Here is a 16,987-nt window from a genome sequence, read left to right on the forward strand (position 1 = left end):
TCTGTGCAGCTGATTTAGAGATACGCAGGCACGTGTTAACTCCCTCAAACGCTTAGAAGAAGGAGATAACTGCACATCAAAAGGCTCATTATGCCACAAATGATCCGCGGTGACGTGGGTCTTAATGAACTTTACGCGTGCGGGGCGCGTGCGACACGCTGCAGCGCAACACAGTGCTGTCATCCAAAGTTAGCGGAGCCCCCCCGCGAGGCGTCAGACTGACCAGACCATCAGCTCCACTTCTCATCACAGGTGGCTGCTGCTCCCAACTCCACTTCATCACCACCATCATCATCATCATCATCATCATGGTGGTCGGGTGTGTGGATGTGGCTTAGAGAGGTGAGGGGGGGTCCGTCTGGCTGATGCTCGAGCACCTGCACGTGGCGGAGGACTGCCTTCTTTTCCTCTACTCGACCTCCAGCCTCCAGCAGAGAGATCTCACTCCGTCTGTCAAGCGCGAGCGAGAAAAAACCAACCAACGATGAGCTCCTCTCTCCCAAAAAGCGAGTCGACCACTTCTCTGCTCAGATCGTCCGGGCTCAACAACCGCCGGTCCGCGCACTCGGATCACGGTCCCCACGGTCACCGGAGTCACCGCTCTCACCACCACCAGCATCAGCATCAGCATCAGCATCATCAGCATCCTCATCATCCCACCGGAGCTGGAGGCAGCGAGGACGCAGCCGGCTGGACGGAGGACTGCGAGCCGAGCGCGCGGAGACCCCTCTGCCAACCCAGACACACCGGCGACCCCCGACATGTTCCCACCGACCACCACCGGGTGCAGCGGAGCCATCACGCTCACCGGCAGGCCAGCCTGGTGGCGGACGACGACGGCTACGCTCAGGAGGACGCGAGGCACAACAGGACGAGCCGGCACCAGAAGGAGCGCGGCAGCAAGTCCTCCAGGTCCAAACCCCCTCCCCATCACCACCACCACCACCACCACGACCCCTCCAGAGGTGAGCTGCCTCCCGCGGCGCAGCAGCAGCAGCAGCAGCAGCAGCAGGGCGGCTCCGGCTCCCGGCAGGACAGGAGGACCTCTCCAACTCCGTCTCACCAGCAGCAAACACCGGACGAGGCGGCTTTCTTCTTCGAGCCCAGAGAGAGGGTCGTCACCGGGTCTTCCTCCAGCCTCAACTCTGACCCACCTGCGGCCAGCGCACCTGTCCAGCCCGCGTCCAGCCGCACGGCCAAAAGACGTGGCGCTGCAGCCGCCTCTGAGCATGACTCTACTCTCCATCCCATAGTGAAGTCAGTCTTTGGGCAGGTAAGGAGGCTCATCTAGAGCAAATTACTGTAAAACTTTTTGGAGCAGCACTGAACACAACCCAAGATAGATAAGATCTAAAATAACCTCACTAGCACACCACACTTTGAGCCAAATTTAACTGAAAATAACATTTAAGCATTTCTATTTTTCTAACTTCAAATGCAACTAAAAACATTTTTCAAAGTGTCCGCTCATATTAGTCAAACATCATTAATCACTGTTAAATAATGTGGCTGTAACAACACGCAAAGGGCAAAAATTCAGACTATAAAGTTAATATATGATCAAGAGCAGCAGCAGCAGCATGGATCAGGGATTCAGACTGGGAGCATTTAGCTGGAAACTGGGACAAAGTTTAACTGATCAGTTCACAGTCATTCAAATTGTCTGAAATGTTTTTTTGGTCCAAGTTTATTATTTCTTTTTTTTTTTAAAAGAAAAACTGAAATATAATTGATTAGAAAACCACATTAACATACAATTATGCCAGTGTTGCCTTAAAAAAAATACACTGACAAGATATTTTTCAGCTCGGTCGCATTTCTTTCATATGCAGTGGTGCGTTAAAGCCTCATCAGTAATGATCCTCAACCCAGTTTCACTGTAAGAAGATGAACAGATGTGGGAGAGGGTGTCTAATGAAAGACCCCTTGACTACATACACAGCTGGGAGCAAAAGCTGAGGAAACAGTGAGTGACTACAACTTAAAAAAGAAAACAGCTAATTTACAAAGTCTATAGAATCACTTTAATGGGATAAAAAAGTCCAATATTTGATTTCCACACGGCTCCCAGTACAAGAGAGGCCAGGTGTGGACAGGTGTGGACAGCTGTGGCGGTGTCAGTGCTGCTGTCATTAGTTTCACAGGTGGAGGGTCTCGGGTGAGGGGATGGCAGATGGATGTCAGAGGCCACACGTGACTGGACCTCTAGTCGCCCCCAGTCGAGCACATTAAAAATGGATGTGTGTTGTCAGTCCAAATCTGATATCCATCACTTTCATGACAGGGAGGGGGTGGGGTGGGGGGCTGCAGTCTGTCATGCATCCCAATATGAATAGTTGCTTTCATTGTATCTGCCACCTGAACAACAGCAGGGGGATCAACTTTCCCTCAGTGTGGAGAGCTTGTCATTCATACTCACACACTCACACACACACACACACATGGACACACAGGTAAGTGAACCATGACACTGATCCACATTCAGGTGAGAGGTTGGGATCAAACCTGTGATGGGTGAGGGTCGCTGGTATAGATTAAGGCTGTATCTCCTCTTCCCTGCATCACCTGTTCACCTACTAACACGTCAGCTCTCTATAAGGCGCCACACTCCCCCTCCCCACCCCCCACCGCCAGTTATACTCAGACGGCAGTGTCCCGTCTTTTTTCTTGTTTCGTTGAAATCCTTCTTTCTGTGTTGATGATAAAAAAGCTCAAGAGGAGACAATTACCTCCCAGTGTGCTAATGTGTTCCAGAAATAACTCCTCTCAATCCAGGCCAGAGCTTCAATCAGTCTTAGGGGTTCCAGTGAGGCAAAATCCATGCAGCGGTGTGCTATATAAAGTCTCCAGAGCTGCTGACGTGAGTGGAACGAGCAGATTGAGTTTTTTTTTCCCCCCTCCGAATCAAATCTATGAATGATCTGATAATTTTCACCTGGACTTTTATTAGTATTTGTCATAAAACAGTGAGCACAGTGTTGTATTATTGTATTGTGTATGTCAGTAGTTTTGCTGACTGCTGCAGCGTTTGGCAAGATGAATTAAAAAGGATAGAGGAAATAAAATATGGCATTATTCATCAGAGTTCAGTCGAAACTATTGTGAATTAATATTTTGTAAATGAATCACGTTTTTGAGCGCGGACAAGTTTCTGTGCAATGAAGTCACATCAGACTCAGCAGCTGTCTGAGTCAAAAGGAATTTATGAGTGGACTAGAGTTGGCTGTGCACATCAAGTGTGTGTGTGTGTGTGTGTGTGTGAGAGAGAGAGGGGAAGTCAGAGTGAGTGAGTGAATGGTGCACGTGCGAAAAAAGAAAGGGAGAAAATGACAGAGGAAGCGAACAAAAAGCAAGGCAGCTTGTGCATGCTGGTTTTTTGCACCTGCTCAGCATCTTACCCCGGCTGTTTCATTTTAGTGACCATGCAGTCGGACTAATGCGACTTTAACGCTCCTTGAATATTTGTGACAGCACAGTGCAGAACGCAGGGTGAGATCTCACACTCACGCACACGCCACAAACTGGTTTTTGTATTTTTTTTTCTTACGTAACATCAAGATCTGCATACAATCCCAACAGAACTCGTTCGTTGCCAGTGGAAGAAGCTAAAAATAGCCCATCAAGACCTGATTATGAGAGACTGGAGGAGGGCAGAGTGTTTCTTCTTCTTTTTTCCTTTTTTTTTGTCTTAAAAAAATAATCAAATCCTTTGGCAAACATGCTACCTGACAGAGCACATTTGAGAAACATAAAATAGCGTGTTTGCAGCATGAAGAGACAGGCTTCCTCCATACTTGCAGTTTATAATCCAGCCTTTCATATTCATAAGATGAATCATGATTACCAAAAAGGCTAGTGTGGGGGTTAGAATAAGGACAAATGTGTTTTTGCAGCTCCATGTTCATAGATAGGTTGTGATGCAGTGATTCATTTCAATGTGAATTTTTTTTTTTAATCTTTAAAGCACCGTGAACTAAACTGTCATTATTTCTGCACATTCATCTCTTTAAAGTATCCAGGTTACACCAGGCACCTTCATCAAGGACAAAGCCTGAGCAGCTTTTTTTTTTTGTCCCAATAGAAATTTTGCTTCTATTTTAGGAGATTCTCAACAATCACTGCTTCCCTCTAAATTGCATGACCTTCACTGCCCTTTTTCTGCAAAACCCCACACAGGAATTCAGACCTGTTATTAAAAAGAGATCCGACATCTGCTGCTGAGACGTTATAATGAGGGAGATGATCGTTTTCTTTTTGAATTACAAATGTAGCTTGCAGGATGTGTGAATTAGCCAGCAGAGGGAGCACGCGCCGTTCGTACTAGTGGGTTTGAACTCACTGAGACTGTGAGTGAAAAGAGGCAAGAGAGAGAGAGAGAGTGGAGTTGGGGTGAGGTGGGGTAGGGTGGGGTGGGGGGTAAAACAGCCCTCTGTGTGTCACACAAGTGCGCCAGGAAAAGTGAAAGGGCAAGGAAAGAGAGTGAAGGATGTGAGTGAACGGGATGAATCAGGAGGGAGGACAGAGAGTAGAATAGGAAGAGAGGTACTTCGCTGGAAGACCTGATGATTGTTATATAAAGCAAACAGTCATCAGCTCTCACTTCCCTGCTCCCACCTGACAGCTCTGAAGACAATGTGAGGAAAGGTGTTAAGATGCAGATTAGCCCCTCACTTCCGCGACTGGTTTTTCCTGCCACTCATCTCGCGGTGTCAGCCGCTGACGTTTCCTGTCTGTCGTCCCCCCTCTTCTTCTTTTTCAATTTGCCCTTGGAGAATCTTTCTCTTCCCTCTTCCTCCTCCTCTCTCCTCTGTGGGGGTCACGCTGACCTTGATGACATCTGAGAGTGGATGAAAAGACAAAAGAGGAGGGGAAATGAGCAAAAAGAAGGAGAAGGATCTGGGTGGAAACGAGAGAAAGACAGAAAGAGAGCAGCAGCAGCAGCATCATATTCACCACAGCATATGCCTCCAGTATGTCTAGAGTATCGCAGGCTATTTATAGGCTCAGATGGATATTTTTATATCTGTGCTGGCATAGGAGGAGGTAGAAAATTGACTCTTTGGTTAAATCCCTTTTTGAGATGAGGATTAGGCAGTGAAATGCGAGAGCCCGAGAGCACAACTGCACATGCTGCAGTGTTTCGAGTGTATGCCTGCGCGTGATGATGCTAAATATTTATGAAGACCTGAGGCCGAGATAGGAAAAAATCAGCGAGAGATGCTGCGAGACAGAGGACGAGGGACAAAATGAGTCAGAGGAGAAAAAAAACAACAACAGAGCTTTAATTGACTGAAATGAGACTCGTCAATATTTCTCTCCATGCTGACGCACCAGACCTTTAGCAGCTGTTCCTGCATGTGCTCCCGTCTGAAATAAAACCACAACACCCAAAATACCAGAATATAATAATCAGCATGGAAGTTAAAAGGTGTCGCAGCTATTCTGATGTGAATGAATTAATCAACTGTAGGATTAAAACCCTGACGTCTCAGCCCAAGCACAGGAAGATGACGCAAGTGTGCATTGTACGCTTTTTTTTTCAAACCACTGCCTTGACGTCCTCTGATGACGACAAAATGTGCGCACACAAAATAAACTCATGGTCACTGTATAGCATATGTCCCTTTTGTCTTTGCAGCTGGATAAACTGCAGTCTAAAACTCAGTAGCTTTACAGAAATGCTTTATTTGACCATGAAATGATCACATCTCATTCTACTGTGCGAATAAAAAGAAGCATGTGGATCTTAGAAAAGAATAGCTCTTGGGATAAATATATATTCTTAAAAAAAAAAAGTGGATGATGAAGAGAGGCTGAGCTTGTTATTACATCAGTCCCTTCCTTCCCCCCTTCTTTATCTCCCAGCTCATTTAACACACTCGATGGCTGTGGATGAAACAGGAGTCTAGCTGACCTCAAAATCTTCATTAAAAAGCAAAAGGCACTTATTAATATTTTCTCTGGGAACAAGCTTCCTGGTCTGACTAGTGCACACATATACATTTTTTTTTTTTGCCTTGTTTGCGTAAGGAATATATTGCAAGAGTCTCACACTATTGTCGTAAGTCATGACAGTGATTTAACCTTATGAGTCAGTGAAATATGATGCCCCCTCCCAAAAATATCCCTCTGATATTCAAGGCCATGTTGTCAGCATGTAAGCAGTTATGTAAATGTTTTAAAGTCAATTGTGGGCATCTGAGTGAGAGAGATTGTGAGGGAGGAAGAGAAGGATACAGCCAGAGAGGAAGGAAGAGGGAGAGAGAGCGAGAGCGAGAGGGGTGAGATGGATCTCATGCCCGTGCACACTATGGTCTGACATTATGAGAGCTGACGGCTCCTGTGTCTGACGTCTGATGTGTTCTGAAGTTCACAATGAGCCTCCGGTGAGAGGCCGGGTGAATCATCCGCAGAACAACACAGAGGAGCCGCAGAGATATTGAATGGGAGCAAGATCTGAGACGACTTTGGCGTGAATGTGTTTATTAAAATAGCAGAGAATGGACAAGGTCAAACAGGAGAGGGGGGGGGACGAGGATGTGAACGCTACTGGTTAAAACAAAACAAAACAAAACTCAGCATGTGGGTTTATTCTAGATGTTGTTTGTCATTTCAGTCATCGAGGGGAAGACGTACTGTACTCAGACAATTAAAACCTCCGTCTGCACACAATGAGGTTTTGCTTATTGTTAACTTGACTTCACTGTGTGGAAATGATGTTTGTGAAGAGTCTGACGCCACGGGGCTGTTTTCACACTCGTCCGCTGCAGGAGCAACGATTCTCTGTGTGTCAGCTCAAATCTGAATTCAAGATGTGAACGTGTGGCATCATGTGTAACATCACAAGTAGAAAACTTGGCACAAACAGTATTTGTATACTCAATGGATGAAGACTAATGAATTTGAAGAATGTTTACATGTAAAAACCATAATAGACATTGACAAGTTATGTGAAAGTAGAAACACCACATTATAAACTGTTCATTTGAGTAGGAGTTTGTCAGAATGGCCTGTTTTATTCAGTCTTTCAGCTGCTAGTCGCTGGAGCTAGTGAGGACATTAAAAGAGAGTTAGATCTTTGAATTAATAATGTAAAAAAAACTGAGGCAGGCTTGACTGAAAAATGTTTACACACATGAAAAAATGTGTTGATTTCATTTACTAATTTGCCATCAAACAGTGACGAGTTACACAAGCGGCCAAATGCTCCAGTCACAACAAATGTCCACTGCAGCGATGAACACTGAGATCAGCGTCTCTGTCTGGTCGTCAACACCTAGCTGTCACCTTTTAGACTTAGTCACACATCACAGTGTCCTATGCACAGATTTAAGTTGTAAGATTTAAAGGAGGTTTTAATATTAGTTTTATCTTTTTTTACATTCAACGATTTGGCTTTAAGACGCATTAATTATTGTTGCTGATGTATAAACATGGATGCAGCAAGAACTTGTAACTGTAAAATAATCGCAGTGACATAAAAAAAAAACTAAAACTAAAAACAACAAACAATGCACCACTTCCCTCTGAGATGTGGTTGAGCGTAAAGTGGCATAAAATGGAAATTGTTAAATTTGTGTTCAAGCACACGACTTGAATAAATATACATTTTTATCTTTTGCCACGGGTTTTAGATTGGTTCCATATTTAGAGACCCCACTTCTTCTGGCATCATGCTCGACAATGAGTGTGTGTGTGTGTGTGTGTGTGTGTATGTGTGTGTGTACGAGGAAGGCTGAAAGAGAGCATTTGTTTGCCTGCGTCTGTGTGTGTGTGTGTGTTTGCAATTGCACGTGCTGGGTTTGCACTCTGGGTGGTTCAGCACCCATTGTCATTTCTTGCACATTTTTGGCTTTGATCTGAATCCAAGCCCTTCAAGCTTAACATGACTTTGTAATGCTCCTATGTCTGCGTGTGTGTGTGTGAGAGAGAGAGTGTGTGTGTGTGAAAGAGAGAGAGAGAGAGTGTGTGTGTGTGTGTGTGTGAAAGAGAGCGAGAGAGAGAGCACAGGCTGGATGCTGAGAGTAGAGTAGGGAGAGATATGGTAGAGTAGGGGGAAGAGAGAGCGTGTGTTATATTTTTAGCTCCACAGCCCCACATCCATGTGTGTTTAATCGAGTGTATATATGTGTGTGTGTATGTGTGTGCGCGTGTTTGGATTAGTGTCTCCAGCATCTTGCTCAGGGGAAGGTAATATGCTTGTCCGAACGCGCTTCTTCTGTCACATTCGCATAGATGGTTTAAAACTGTGGAGTGAGTGAGAGTGAGAGTGGGGTAGAGGGTGAGGGAAAAAGAGCAAGAGACAGACAGACGGACAGAGGGAGAGAGAGAAAGAGAGAGAGAAGGAGAGAGAGGGAAGAGGGTAGAGGGAGGGAGGGAGGGAGGAAAGACACTGTAGGAGAGAGGATGGAATGAATAAGCAATCTTGCTTTTTCTACTCCTGGCGCTTGCATCTCGCTCTGTTCACATGCATGCTTCCTCTCCCTCGCTTCATCTCTGTGTTCTTCTGATCTGTCCTTTGTTCTTGTTTACATATTTCCTCATTTGTCTCCCTCCCCTCGTACTTCCCGGCGTCCTTGCCTCTGGGTATACCTTCCTGCGCACTCCTCCGTCCTCTCTCCCTCCTCACCTCTTGTCCACCTCCTCAGATACCTCTGCTCCGCTCCCTTGCTCCCCGCTGCACCCCACCCCCCCTCCCCCAAATGTCCTCTTATATTAGTCAATGACCCACTGAACCCTCTTTTCCCTTTCTAATCACTCCTATTCCCATGCATGCCCGGAAACATATGCAAACACACATGCACACACGTGCACTTACACACAGGCACACAAACACAGACACAGTTAGAGAGAAAACATAAAACAAGACGGATTTTTTTTTTTTCTTGCAATGGGCAACTCTGTAAAGTCGCTTAAAATTTTCACCAAGAAGGTAAGGTCCGCTCTGAGGTTTTTCTTTTGGCTGTGGTCTCCTTGAATCCTCCCTGCATGTTTGTCACATGGTGTTGTCCCCCGACCTGACTGAAGGCTATCTGACTGGACCTGGACTGGTGATCTGACTGGGTTTGGGTTTTCAGACTGTACTCAGCTGTTACTGTGTTTTGTGTTGCCGGAGCCCCACATGGTGGGGGGGGGATAAATGAAGGGTTATAGTAATTGAGAATAATGTATACTATATGTATATTAATGCAGGGCTTTGTTGACTTCCTTTAAATCTCATTGCACTGCAGCATTAATAGGACTTTTGCAGCCTATTGTGTGTCTTTTGGGATATAAGTTCTCTGTGTTTTTTCGATGCATGCCTCCATTCACCTGGAAACCCATCTCAGCCGTTCACGCAGGTCAGAGGAGCCGGTTGATGCGGCTCGTGCTTGACCTGTTGGCAGAGGTGAGGTCAGCGAATTTGGATCATCATGTCAGCAAACTTTAGAGTCAGTCAGATCACTCAGCGATGCCAGCCGGAGGAAGATGCTACAAGTTACAAGCCTGCACCTGCGGGATGTTAAACCAGTCGGTGGAAAAATGTCGCAAACAGGTGTGTTTGTTTTTCCAGCTGTATCAGGCTCTGTCAGCTCTGTGCACCTCTGGCTTTGAGTGTTTCTGAGGACGACGGTGTGGATGCACAGTTGAGGGAGGACGTTCAGGATCTTCTTTTTTTTTCTTTCTTTCTTTTTTTCAAAACTCGAGATGACAAGAGTTGGTTCATATGATACATCTCTTACATCTGCTGTCCTTATTGTATGCTTCAGCAGACTCTCTGTAGCGGGCAGACAACCCCACAAATAGATTTCCCTTCACAGCAGCTGCACATCCTTGAGGAAGCACAATATCATCAAGCAACTGTTGATGCCATCTGTGCGAAATGGGATGGGGTGTTGGAGAAGTTCTTGCTTGACTACAGCCTTTCTCTCACACTGTTTTCTTTTCTTTTTTTTTTCCTTCTTTGGGTTATATAACTGCTAGCGCGTGGCTTCATAGTACTTTTTTCTGGCCCCATATACCCGCAGACAGCCCTGCTCCATGCATCACTTGGTCAGATTACCCAGTGGGCATCCCGCTCCTGTGGTGGAGGCTGTAGGATTGCACGAACTGGCATTAGGACTGGCATGGCAACAGATGGAGTGTGAAGGTCATTTGTAGAGCATAAAATAGAGTTTGTTTATGCATTTAGTATACGCACGCATGTCCATTTTTCAGTCTGTACGCATGCCGATGTCTTACGTTTGCTGTAATAACAGACACATCGACACTAGCTTACGTCTCAGGGATTTAAAGCAGCAGCAGAAATAATGCTTCCTGGGTAATTTGCTGTGACAGTGAGTCCACTCCACTTGCTCGTAGCAGGGATGGATGTTACATTGTGGTAATTGAAGACCTGACCACTGAGAGGAGATGTTGCTAATTTAAACTCTGTATATCTGCTTGGCAAAAATGAGCAGCGGTAATCTCAGAGCATGAAAACAAGAGTCCATTTTCTCGTCATCTCCAGTGCATTTAGCCTCATATTAGGCTGCCGCTTCTTCCAGTTCAGACATTAGTCAGAACAATGGCTGAACCCTGTCTGACTTTAGAGGGAGCATTTCTGTCCACTGGCAGCGAGCGATTGCCTGTTTTTAATTAACCTGTAGCTCGCTCTGTAATTGGGATGACTGTTGTCAGAGCAACTTTTGCCCCCTGGTTGATTAGCTAATTGGTGATTATAATTAAATGGTTGGTTAAACTTTTTGCCTTATCTTCTGAAAAACACCATTATTTTGCAATGCGCACATAAAAAAAAAGCCTCATCCCTCTTGGAAAAAAATGAAAGTAACCATCGCCCCAGTGGAGTCATCAATCTTTTTGATTCCTTAACACCAGTGGACACTGTGTGAGTACTAGTGATGAGATGACTGCTAACACACCGAGGCTGTATCATTAGTGGGGATCATAATGCTGTCAGTTAAAAAGACAAACTGGCTATTTAAAGATGAATCTGGTTAATTACAACTTAGATCTCAATTTTCACTTGGTTATAAGAACACTGTACTCACCAAACACTGTGTTCAGGATTAAAGTCATGTCATCTCTGTATTAAATACTACTACTACAGTGGTTCCCAGCCCTTTTCGGCCCATGACCCCATTTTGACATCACAAATTTCTAGCGACCCCGCAATCATGCGCCAGCTCAGATATTTGTATATGCTGCATTTTATTTGAAATTGATTTATATTTGAGAAAGTGAGTATAGAATATAGTTGTTTAAGATTGTGTTTAATCATAATTTTAAAAAGAATAATCATTTGTTAAAAAAAATATAGTTTTATCATTAATCTTTTTTTTTTTTAAATCAATTACTAGACATTTCAGGTGACCCCATTTGAATTCCAGGCGACCCTGCGTGGGGTCCCGACCCCAAGGTTGAAAAACACTGTACTACTATATAGTTTTTTCACCAAATAAAAACAGGCTGACCAGGGTTTTTTATTATATTTGTATTAAACATATGCCTACGTTTCTTGTCTCTTCCTGACAATCACTTTGGTAATTAAATCATTATCATTGGTAGGAAAATGTGACTGAGACAAACTGATTAAGGAGCAGTTCTATCAGGTGGTCAGGTCGAAACGGTCATTGTGTTTTTGTTATGATGACATAATCTATTAGCAGCCGTATGGAGGCTTAGTGCTGCTGTGCAGGGCGGTGACCAACAGGACAGAGTCATAGATGGCATCAGTTGCTTGTGTCAGGATATATCACGCTTTCCTCTGACTGAGGTGCTTCCCCCCACCATGACTGACCTGACTGAACCCCTCCCCATGACTGACAGCCATGTGTCAGTCATTTGATTTTGAACCCCCCCTCCCCTCCATCCCAAGTCCATGTTGGCTCCTTGTTCGCTCCGTGCTGCCTCAATCTGAGTCACAGTCTCTACCCCTGTCTTTGCCCCTGCTCCCATGTCTGGCCCCCCTGCCCCTCGGATGCTGCTCCAGGACCAGAAGAAGAACTACAAAGCAGTGCAGTCCTGTGAGGAGGGGGGCTCTGGGGGGGCCTATCTTGAGCCGCTAGTGGCCCTGGCCCAGAACGGAGCCAACATGCACAACGTACTGGGGCCTGCATGCATCTTTCTACGCAAGGGCTTCGCTGAGAGCCGGCAGGCTGTACGTAAGTCCAGACAATATCATGTGCATGCATGCCAAGAGAGAGAGAGACTAGCACACAATACAGTAACAGTACACACAATAAGTCAAACCTATTGTGAATGTATGCAGCAGTCACCTCTTACTGTAATGTCAGCAGTTACAGCACGTTAAGAAGCGTGGTGGGAAAGAGAAGATGCTATATAGTCAATACGACAACTTTAAATCTTTATAGTATGGATTCTTGTTGATAGCTAGAAAGCTGACTGCAAATGTGAGTGTGTGTGTGTGTGTGTGTGTGTGTGTGTGCGTGCGTGCGTGCTGCATGAGGCCGGATTACCCCTAAACATGGTGGACAGAGGATTATTAAATCAGGGTTACAACAGTGGCAGAAATGTTCCTCACCTCTTTGTTTATCTCCAGCAGTGACAACACAGTCGGCCTCATGATTAAAAGAAAACAGGGATGTTGAAATCTTTGGTGAACACAATTTGTTGTTTGACTGACTAAGCTCTCGGATGGTTGTTCTTAATGAGTGCAGTGGTTGAGATTGAGTCATTTTAGTTCAGTGGACTGGCAAATAAGAGTTATTGTTTACTCTGCACCTTTCCATTGTCTCTGTATATAGCCTACCTACATACTGGCAGAAATGCAAAAACATTTTATATCTATTTTGGGGGTATTGCAGAGTGCCAAGTATCTGCATGTCTTCCTGCCATCAGATCTTTCAGCAGGGGACGTCACCTCACTGATAAGCTCTTCCTCTCTGGCCGGAAGGAGACCTGCAGACTCTTGGCACTCTGTGGCACATAGCTTTTTTTTTTTTTTTTCTTAAAGCATCGTGTTGTGTAAGGAAAGCTGCAGATTGGCATGATATTTTTTAAAAAAAAGCCGTGTTTGGATCCTAACTTTACATTGTGCTCCTTCACAGGACCGAGAGCTGAGACCAGAAGAAATGGATGGTATGTTACATTTTAAATAAAACTGTGTTAAATAAGTTATATGATTTGAACATCTATCTCGTATTCTCCCCTGCTCTCAGAGTTGCGTGAGGCCTTCAGGGAGTTTGACAAAGACAAAGATGGGTTTATTGGCTGTAAAGACCTGGGCAACTGCATGAGGACTATGGGCTACATGCCAACAGAGATGGAGCTGATAGAGCTGAGCCAGCAGATCAACATGAACTGTAAGTAAAACTATATCCTTGTACATGTGTGTGTGCATGTCTATATGAATTATTTGCACTTTTAAAACTTTAAAACTTTAGCTTGAGCGTCACCATTTATCAGACAGTACAAATAAAGTTTTGTCCACTTTTCGTGTCTCCAAACAAACCCCGAACATTAACCCAGCTTCCTGTTTCCCCTCTGTCCAACAGTGGGAGGGCATGTTGATTTTGAGGACTTTGTAGAACTCATGGGGCCCAAACTTCTGGCTGAAACTGCGGACATGATCGGGGTGAAAGAGCTGCGGGATGCATTCAAGGAGGTGAGGGATGATGGCATGAGGGAAAGAAGTGAAAAATAGCAAAAACATTTCCAAGCAGGTTCAAAGGAAGTTCAAAGATCGGTGTTCAAACTGATGAATTCATGTGACTGACTCACAAATTCATTATGTAGAGTTTATCTTGGCAGTTTTAACTTTATGACCATGCAACATTAACAGCAGATTAGGGATATATGAAAGAAAAGGAAAAGATAGTTTTAATTATTGGAATTTTGTATTCAGTTCTAACCGTTGTGTTTCTATTGTGATAATTTGTCTCTGTTTTTCTTGATCTCAGTTCGACACAAATGGAGACGGTCAGATCAGTACAGCCGAACTTCGAGAAGCTATGAAAAAGCTTTTAGGACAACAGGTACAGATCTGTTGTGAGAGTATGCCCTCCTCTCTGAAAAGCTCTCTATCAGTCACTGTGTCTGTCTGAACATAGTTTTCCCTTTTAAATGTGAATAAACTCACTTTGATTCCTCCCAATCTCACCACTTCAGGTTGGACATAGAGATCTGGAGGACATCCTACGAGACATAGACCTCAACGGAGACGGACATGTAGACTTTGAAGGTAAAGGATGATATGCGATACATATACACAAGAACACATTTTACTTTCTACCACTTCCTCTCCTTTTTCCACACACATTTCAAATCCCAGCAAGGTGCTTGTCTGATATCCCAACACCATGCTGATAGTGAGGTGAGGGGATGAAGGCAGTAAGGTCTGTCTGTCAGATTATCTCCATACCAAAGGATTATGTCACCTCATAGATTACCCACAGAGGGAAAGATGCACGCAGCCTGTTAGGGGTGGAAATATCGGAAAGTGCTGCTGTTCTCAGCACTGAAACTATTCTTACATTTAGTTTTACATTTCCTCTGTTTTATCACCCGTCTATGATTCTATTGATTGTAGTCCTGTACTTGTCGTCTTTACCCTATTTTGTACTCTGACTCGTTTTATCATCTTGTTTGCTTTTTGTTTGTTTGTTGTTTTTAGTTTAGAAGTTTAGCACACGTATATTACACAGGTACATTTTAACTTTCATACATTTTAATTACTATGCTATTCTTCACTGCAATTTTGATACTATTTGCACGTGTAATTAGTAGTTCTTTTTAAAATACATGTATATACAGTAGAATGATGTATGTTATGTGATGAGTGTGGGAATGGATAAGATGTGTATTTTATGTTTTATCGACTCGGATGGTAATTCGCCTCTGTGCTAAATCTGTTGCACCCATCTTTTCGTTTTTTCCTTTTTAAAAATGAGTAATGCAATGTTGTAACATCAGATCGAATCAAATCAAATGATGTCGAAGCAACATTTGGTCAAGCACGATCAACAAAGAAAGTGTACATGTAGAACCTGGTTTACATTTTAAAATAAATGTATCTTGCCTGGCATCAAATATTTGACTATAGATTCAAACTAAAGTAGGTCAGTGCACTAGCTACTATATGTGAAATCTGTCTTTTTCTTTCATCATCAGAATTTGTGCGGATGATGTCGCGATGAGTTTGTCACACAGAGCCGAGATGTTGAAACAGAACGTGGATTCTCTGCCGTTATGGGAGCAATACGAGAGAGAGAAAGAGAAAGAGAGACTGGTGCAACACTACTGATGGATCTTGAACTTGTGAACTGTCAGAGAACAAGAGAACAAAAAACATATCAACCCTGCCCTGAAACTGCCACGCTGAAGCACAAAGGCTGACCACTAACAGTCAGGAGCAACACTGTTGATTATATGCTGCTGCTGTTCCTTAGAGCACAAAAAAACCAACAGCTGCATTTATGACTTTTACAAAGTATATTTTAAAAAAGCATATTTTTTTTCCTTTAGTAACGACATTTCTAATGCTGATGTGGTTGTTGACCCAGATGTTTGAGCTATTTTGCTCACTTGACACTTTCCTACTGTTGTTAATTATAGTAGCAATTAAGAGAGACATATTTTCAACTACAGCAGTATGCCAGCAAACACCCCACAAATACGACACATTCCTTTATAATGCCGAGAAGCACAAATACAATATTGCAATATGGAAATATTTCATGTGATCCTGTCAACGCTGTGTGTTTGTGTTTTGTACATACTGTTGTTCCTCTCCACCCTGAACTGTAGAGTTACTATCTCCCTTGAGACTATTGTCCAACCCTGGTTAAGGCAAGCCAATATTTGTTTTGTAATTATGTGTAATGTAGCACTGATGCTGTTCTTCTGACATTAATAACATTATGCCTATCTTACTGTGATATATATATACATGTAATTTTCAGTGTGTGCATAAGATGAACAGACTCCTTTAACTGCAACATTTCTTGAGGCTACGTACAGTGGGTAGCTAATCTTGACTACTGTGATTGGCCATTTTAACTACAGTATGATTTACTAATTTTGCATTCGACACTTACAATACACTAAAAGCGCTTTTTGTTGAGTTTGACAGATCATCTACACCTTAATCACAGCGGTAGATGATCAACAGAGTGTTAAACTACAGATGAAATGCTTTAATTATTATCAAAGAGCTCTGTTAATTTGTATTTGTCTATTCGGAGTTTTGTGAGTCTACTGGATCCTCAAGTGATTTTCACTTTGGTATGTTTTCACTTTGAACTGAATACCTCAAAAATCGATCAAACAATAAACCTCATCCATGAATTGCCCCTAGCATAATATTGATTACCAGTTCTTTTTACTGTTTTACCTTCATTATCAATATTTGTAAAGAAGTGGTATTAGCTTCTTTATGAAAAAAGCCAAAGAAAGTTTATAAAAAAATTTAATTTGAGTCTCAGTGTGGTAAATGCAGTATGTTTTTAGGAATATGCTTCATTGGATTACATTTTCAAAACGTCTGCTGGAAATGCCCTTTGATTCCTGGGGCAGCTAAATTATTATTGTTAATGAATGGACATGGGAGTATATGCATGCTCTGAGGTTAAGATATTCTTCTGAAAGGAAATCTTACTTTGTGATTTTATTTGTCTTAACTGTGTGAAACTATGCATGCTAGAAAACAACTGCAATTTGTAGCAGAACATATAAAAATAAAGGTTTTTATTGGAGAAAAACAGTGTGGGTTTGGGTGTGTGTGCCTTCTTGTATTATGAATCTACATTAAGAGGGACTTCTACAGCATAACTTAATATGGTGACATCAACAAAACAGCATGTCAAAACATTAGCCTAGGTAAAGTAGAGTCGGAAATCAGATTCAATACAAAAACATTAAACTGAGGAGGAGTTTGCTGGAAATTATTTTGAAAAGGGACCAAGAAAACTAAAACTATAACGAAAAGGTTTAACTCACACACAGAAACTTTGAAACCAAGGAGAGCAAAATAAAACATTTCAGAGTT

At 43.2% G+C, this 16,987-nt stretch overlaps 1 protein-coding gene across 4 annotated transcripts; it reads left to right on the forward strand.

Annotated features, from left to right (window-relative positions):
- The first annotated feature begins 354 nt into the window (after positions 1–354).
- cabp1b (calcium binding protein 1b) lies at positions 355–16,699 on the forward strand. Of its 4 annotated transcripts, none has more exons than XM_085793527.1 (8): positions 417–1,273; positions 11,972–12,139; positions 13,050–13,080; positions 13,161–13,304; positions 13,497–13,606; positions 13,902–13,976; positions 14,110–14,182; positions 15,112–15,358. In XM_085793527.1, the coding sequence occupies exons 1-8, from the start codon at positions 485–487 to the stop codon at positions 15,135–15,137; spliced, it is 1,416 nt and encodes a 471-aa protein (XP_085649653.1). In that variant the 5' UTR covers positions 417–484; the 3' UTR covers positions 15,138–15,358. The 4 variants fall into 4 exon arrangements, with proteins under 4 accessions (XP_085649652.1, XP_085649653.1, XP_085649654.1 ...); XM_085793528.1 differs by lacking the exon at positions 417–1,273 and adding an exon at positions 8,422–8,932 and having other exon boundaries at positions 15,112–16,699; XM_085793529.1 differs by lacking the exon at positions 417–1,273 and adding an exon at positions 10,108–10,129.
- The last annotated feature ends 288 nt before the right edge of the window (positions 16,700–16,987 follow it).

The sequence above is a fragment of the Trachurus japonicus genome, chromosome 12 (assembly GCF_045865225.1).
Source record: "Trachurus japonicus isolate A0001 chromosome 12, Traja_1.0".
NCBI classification, from domain to species: Eukaryota; Metazoa; Chordata; class Actinopteri; order Carangiformes; family Carangidae; genus Trachurus; species Trachurus japonicus.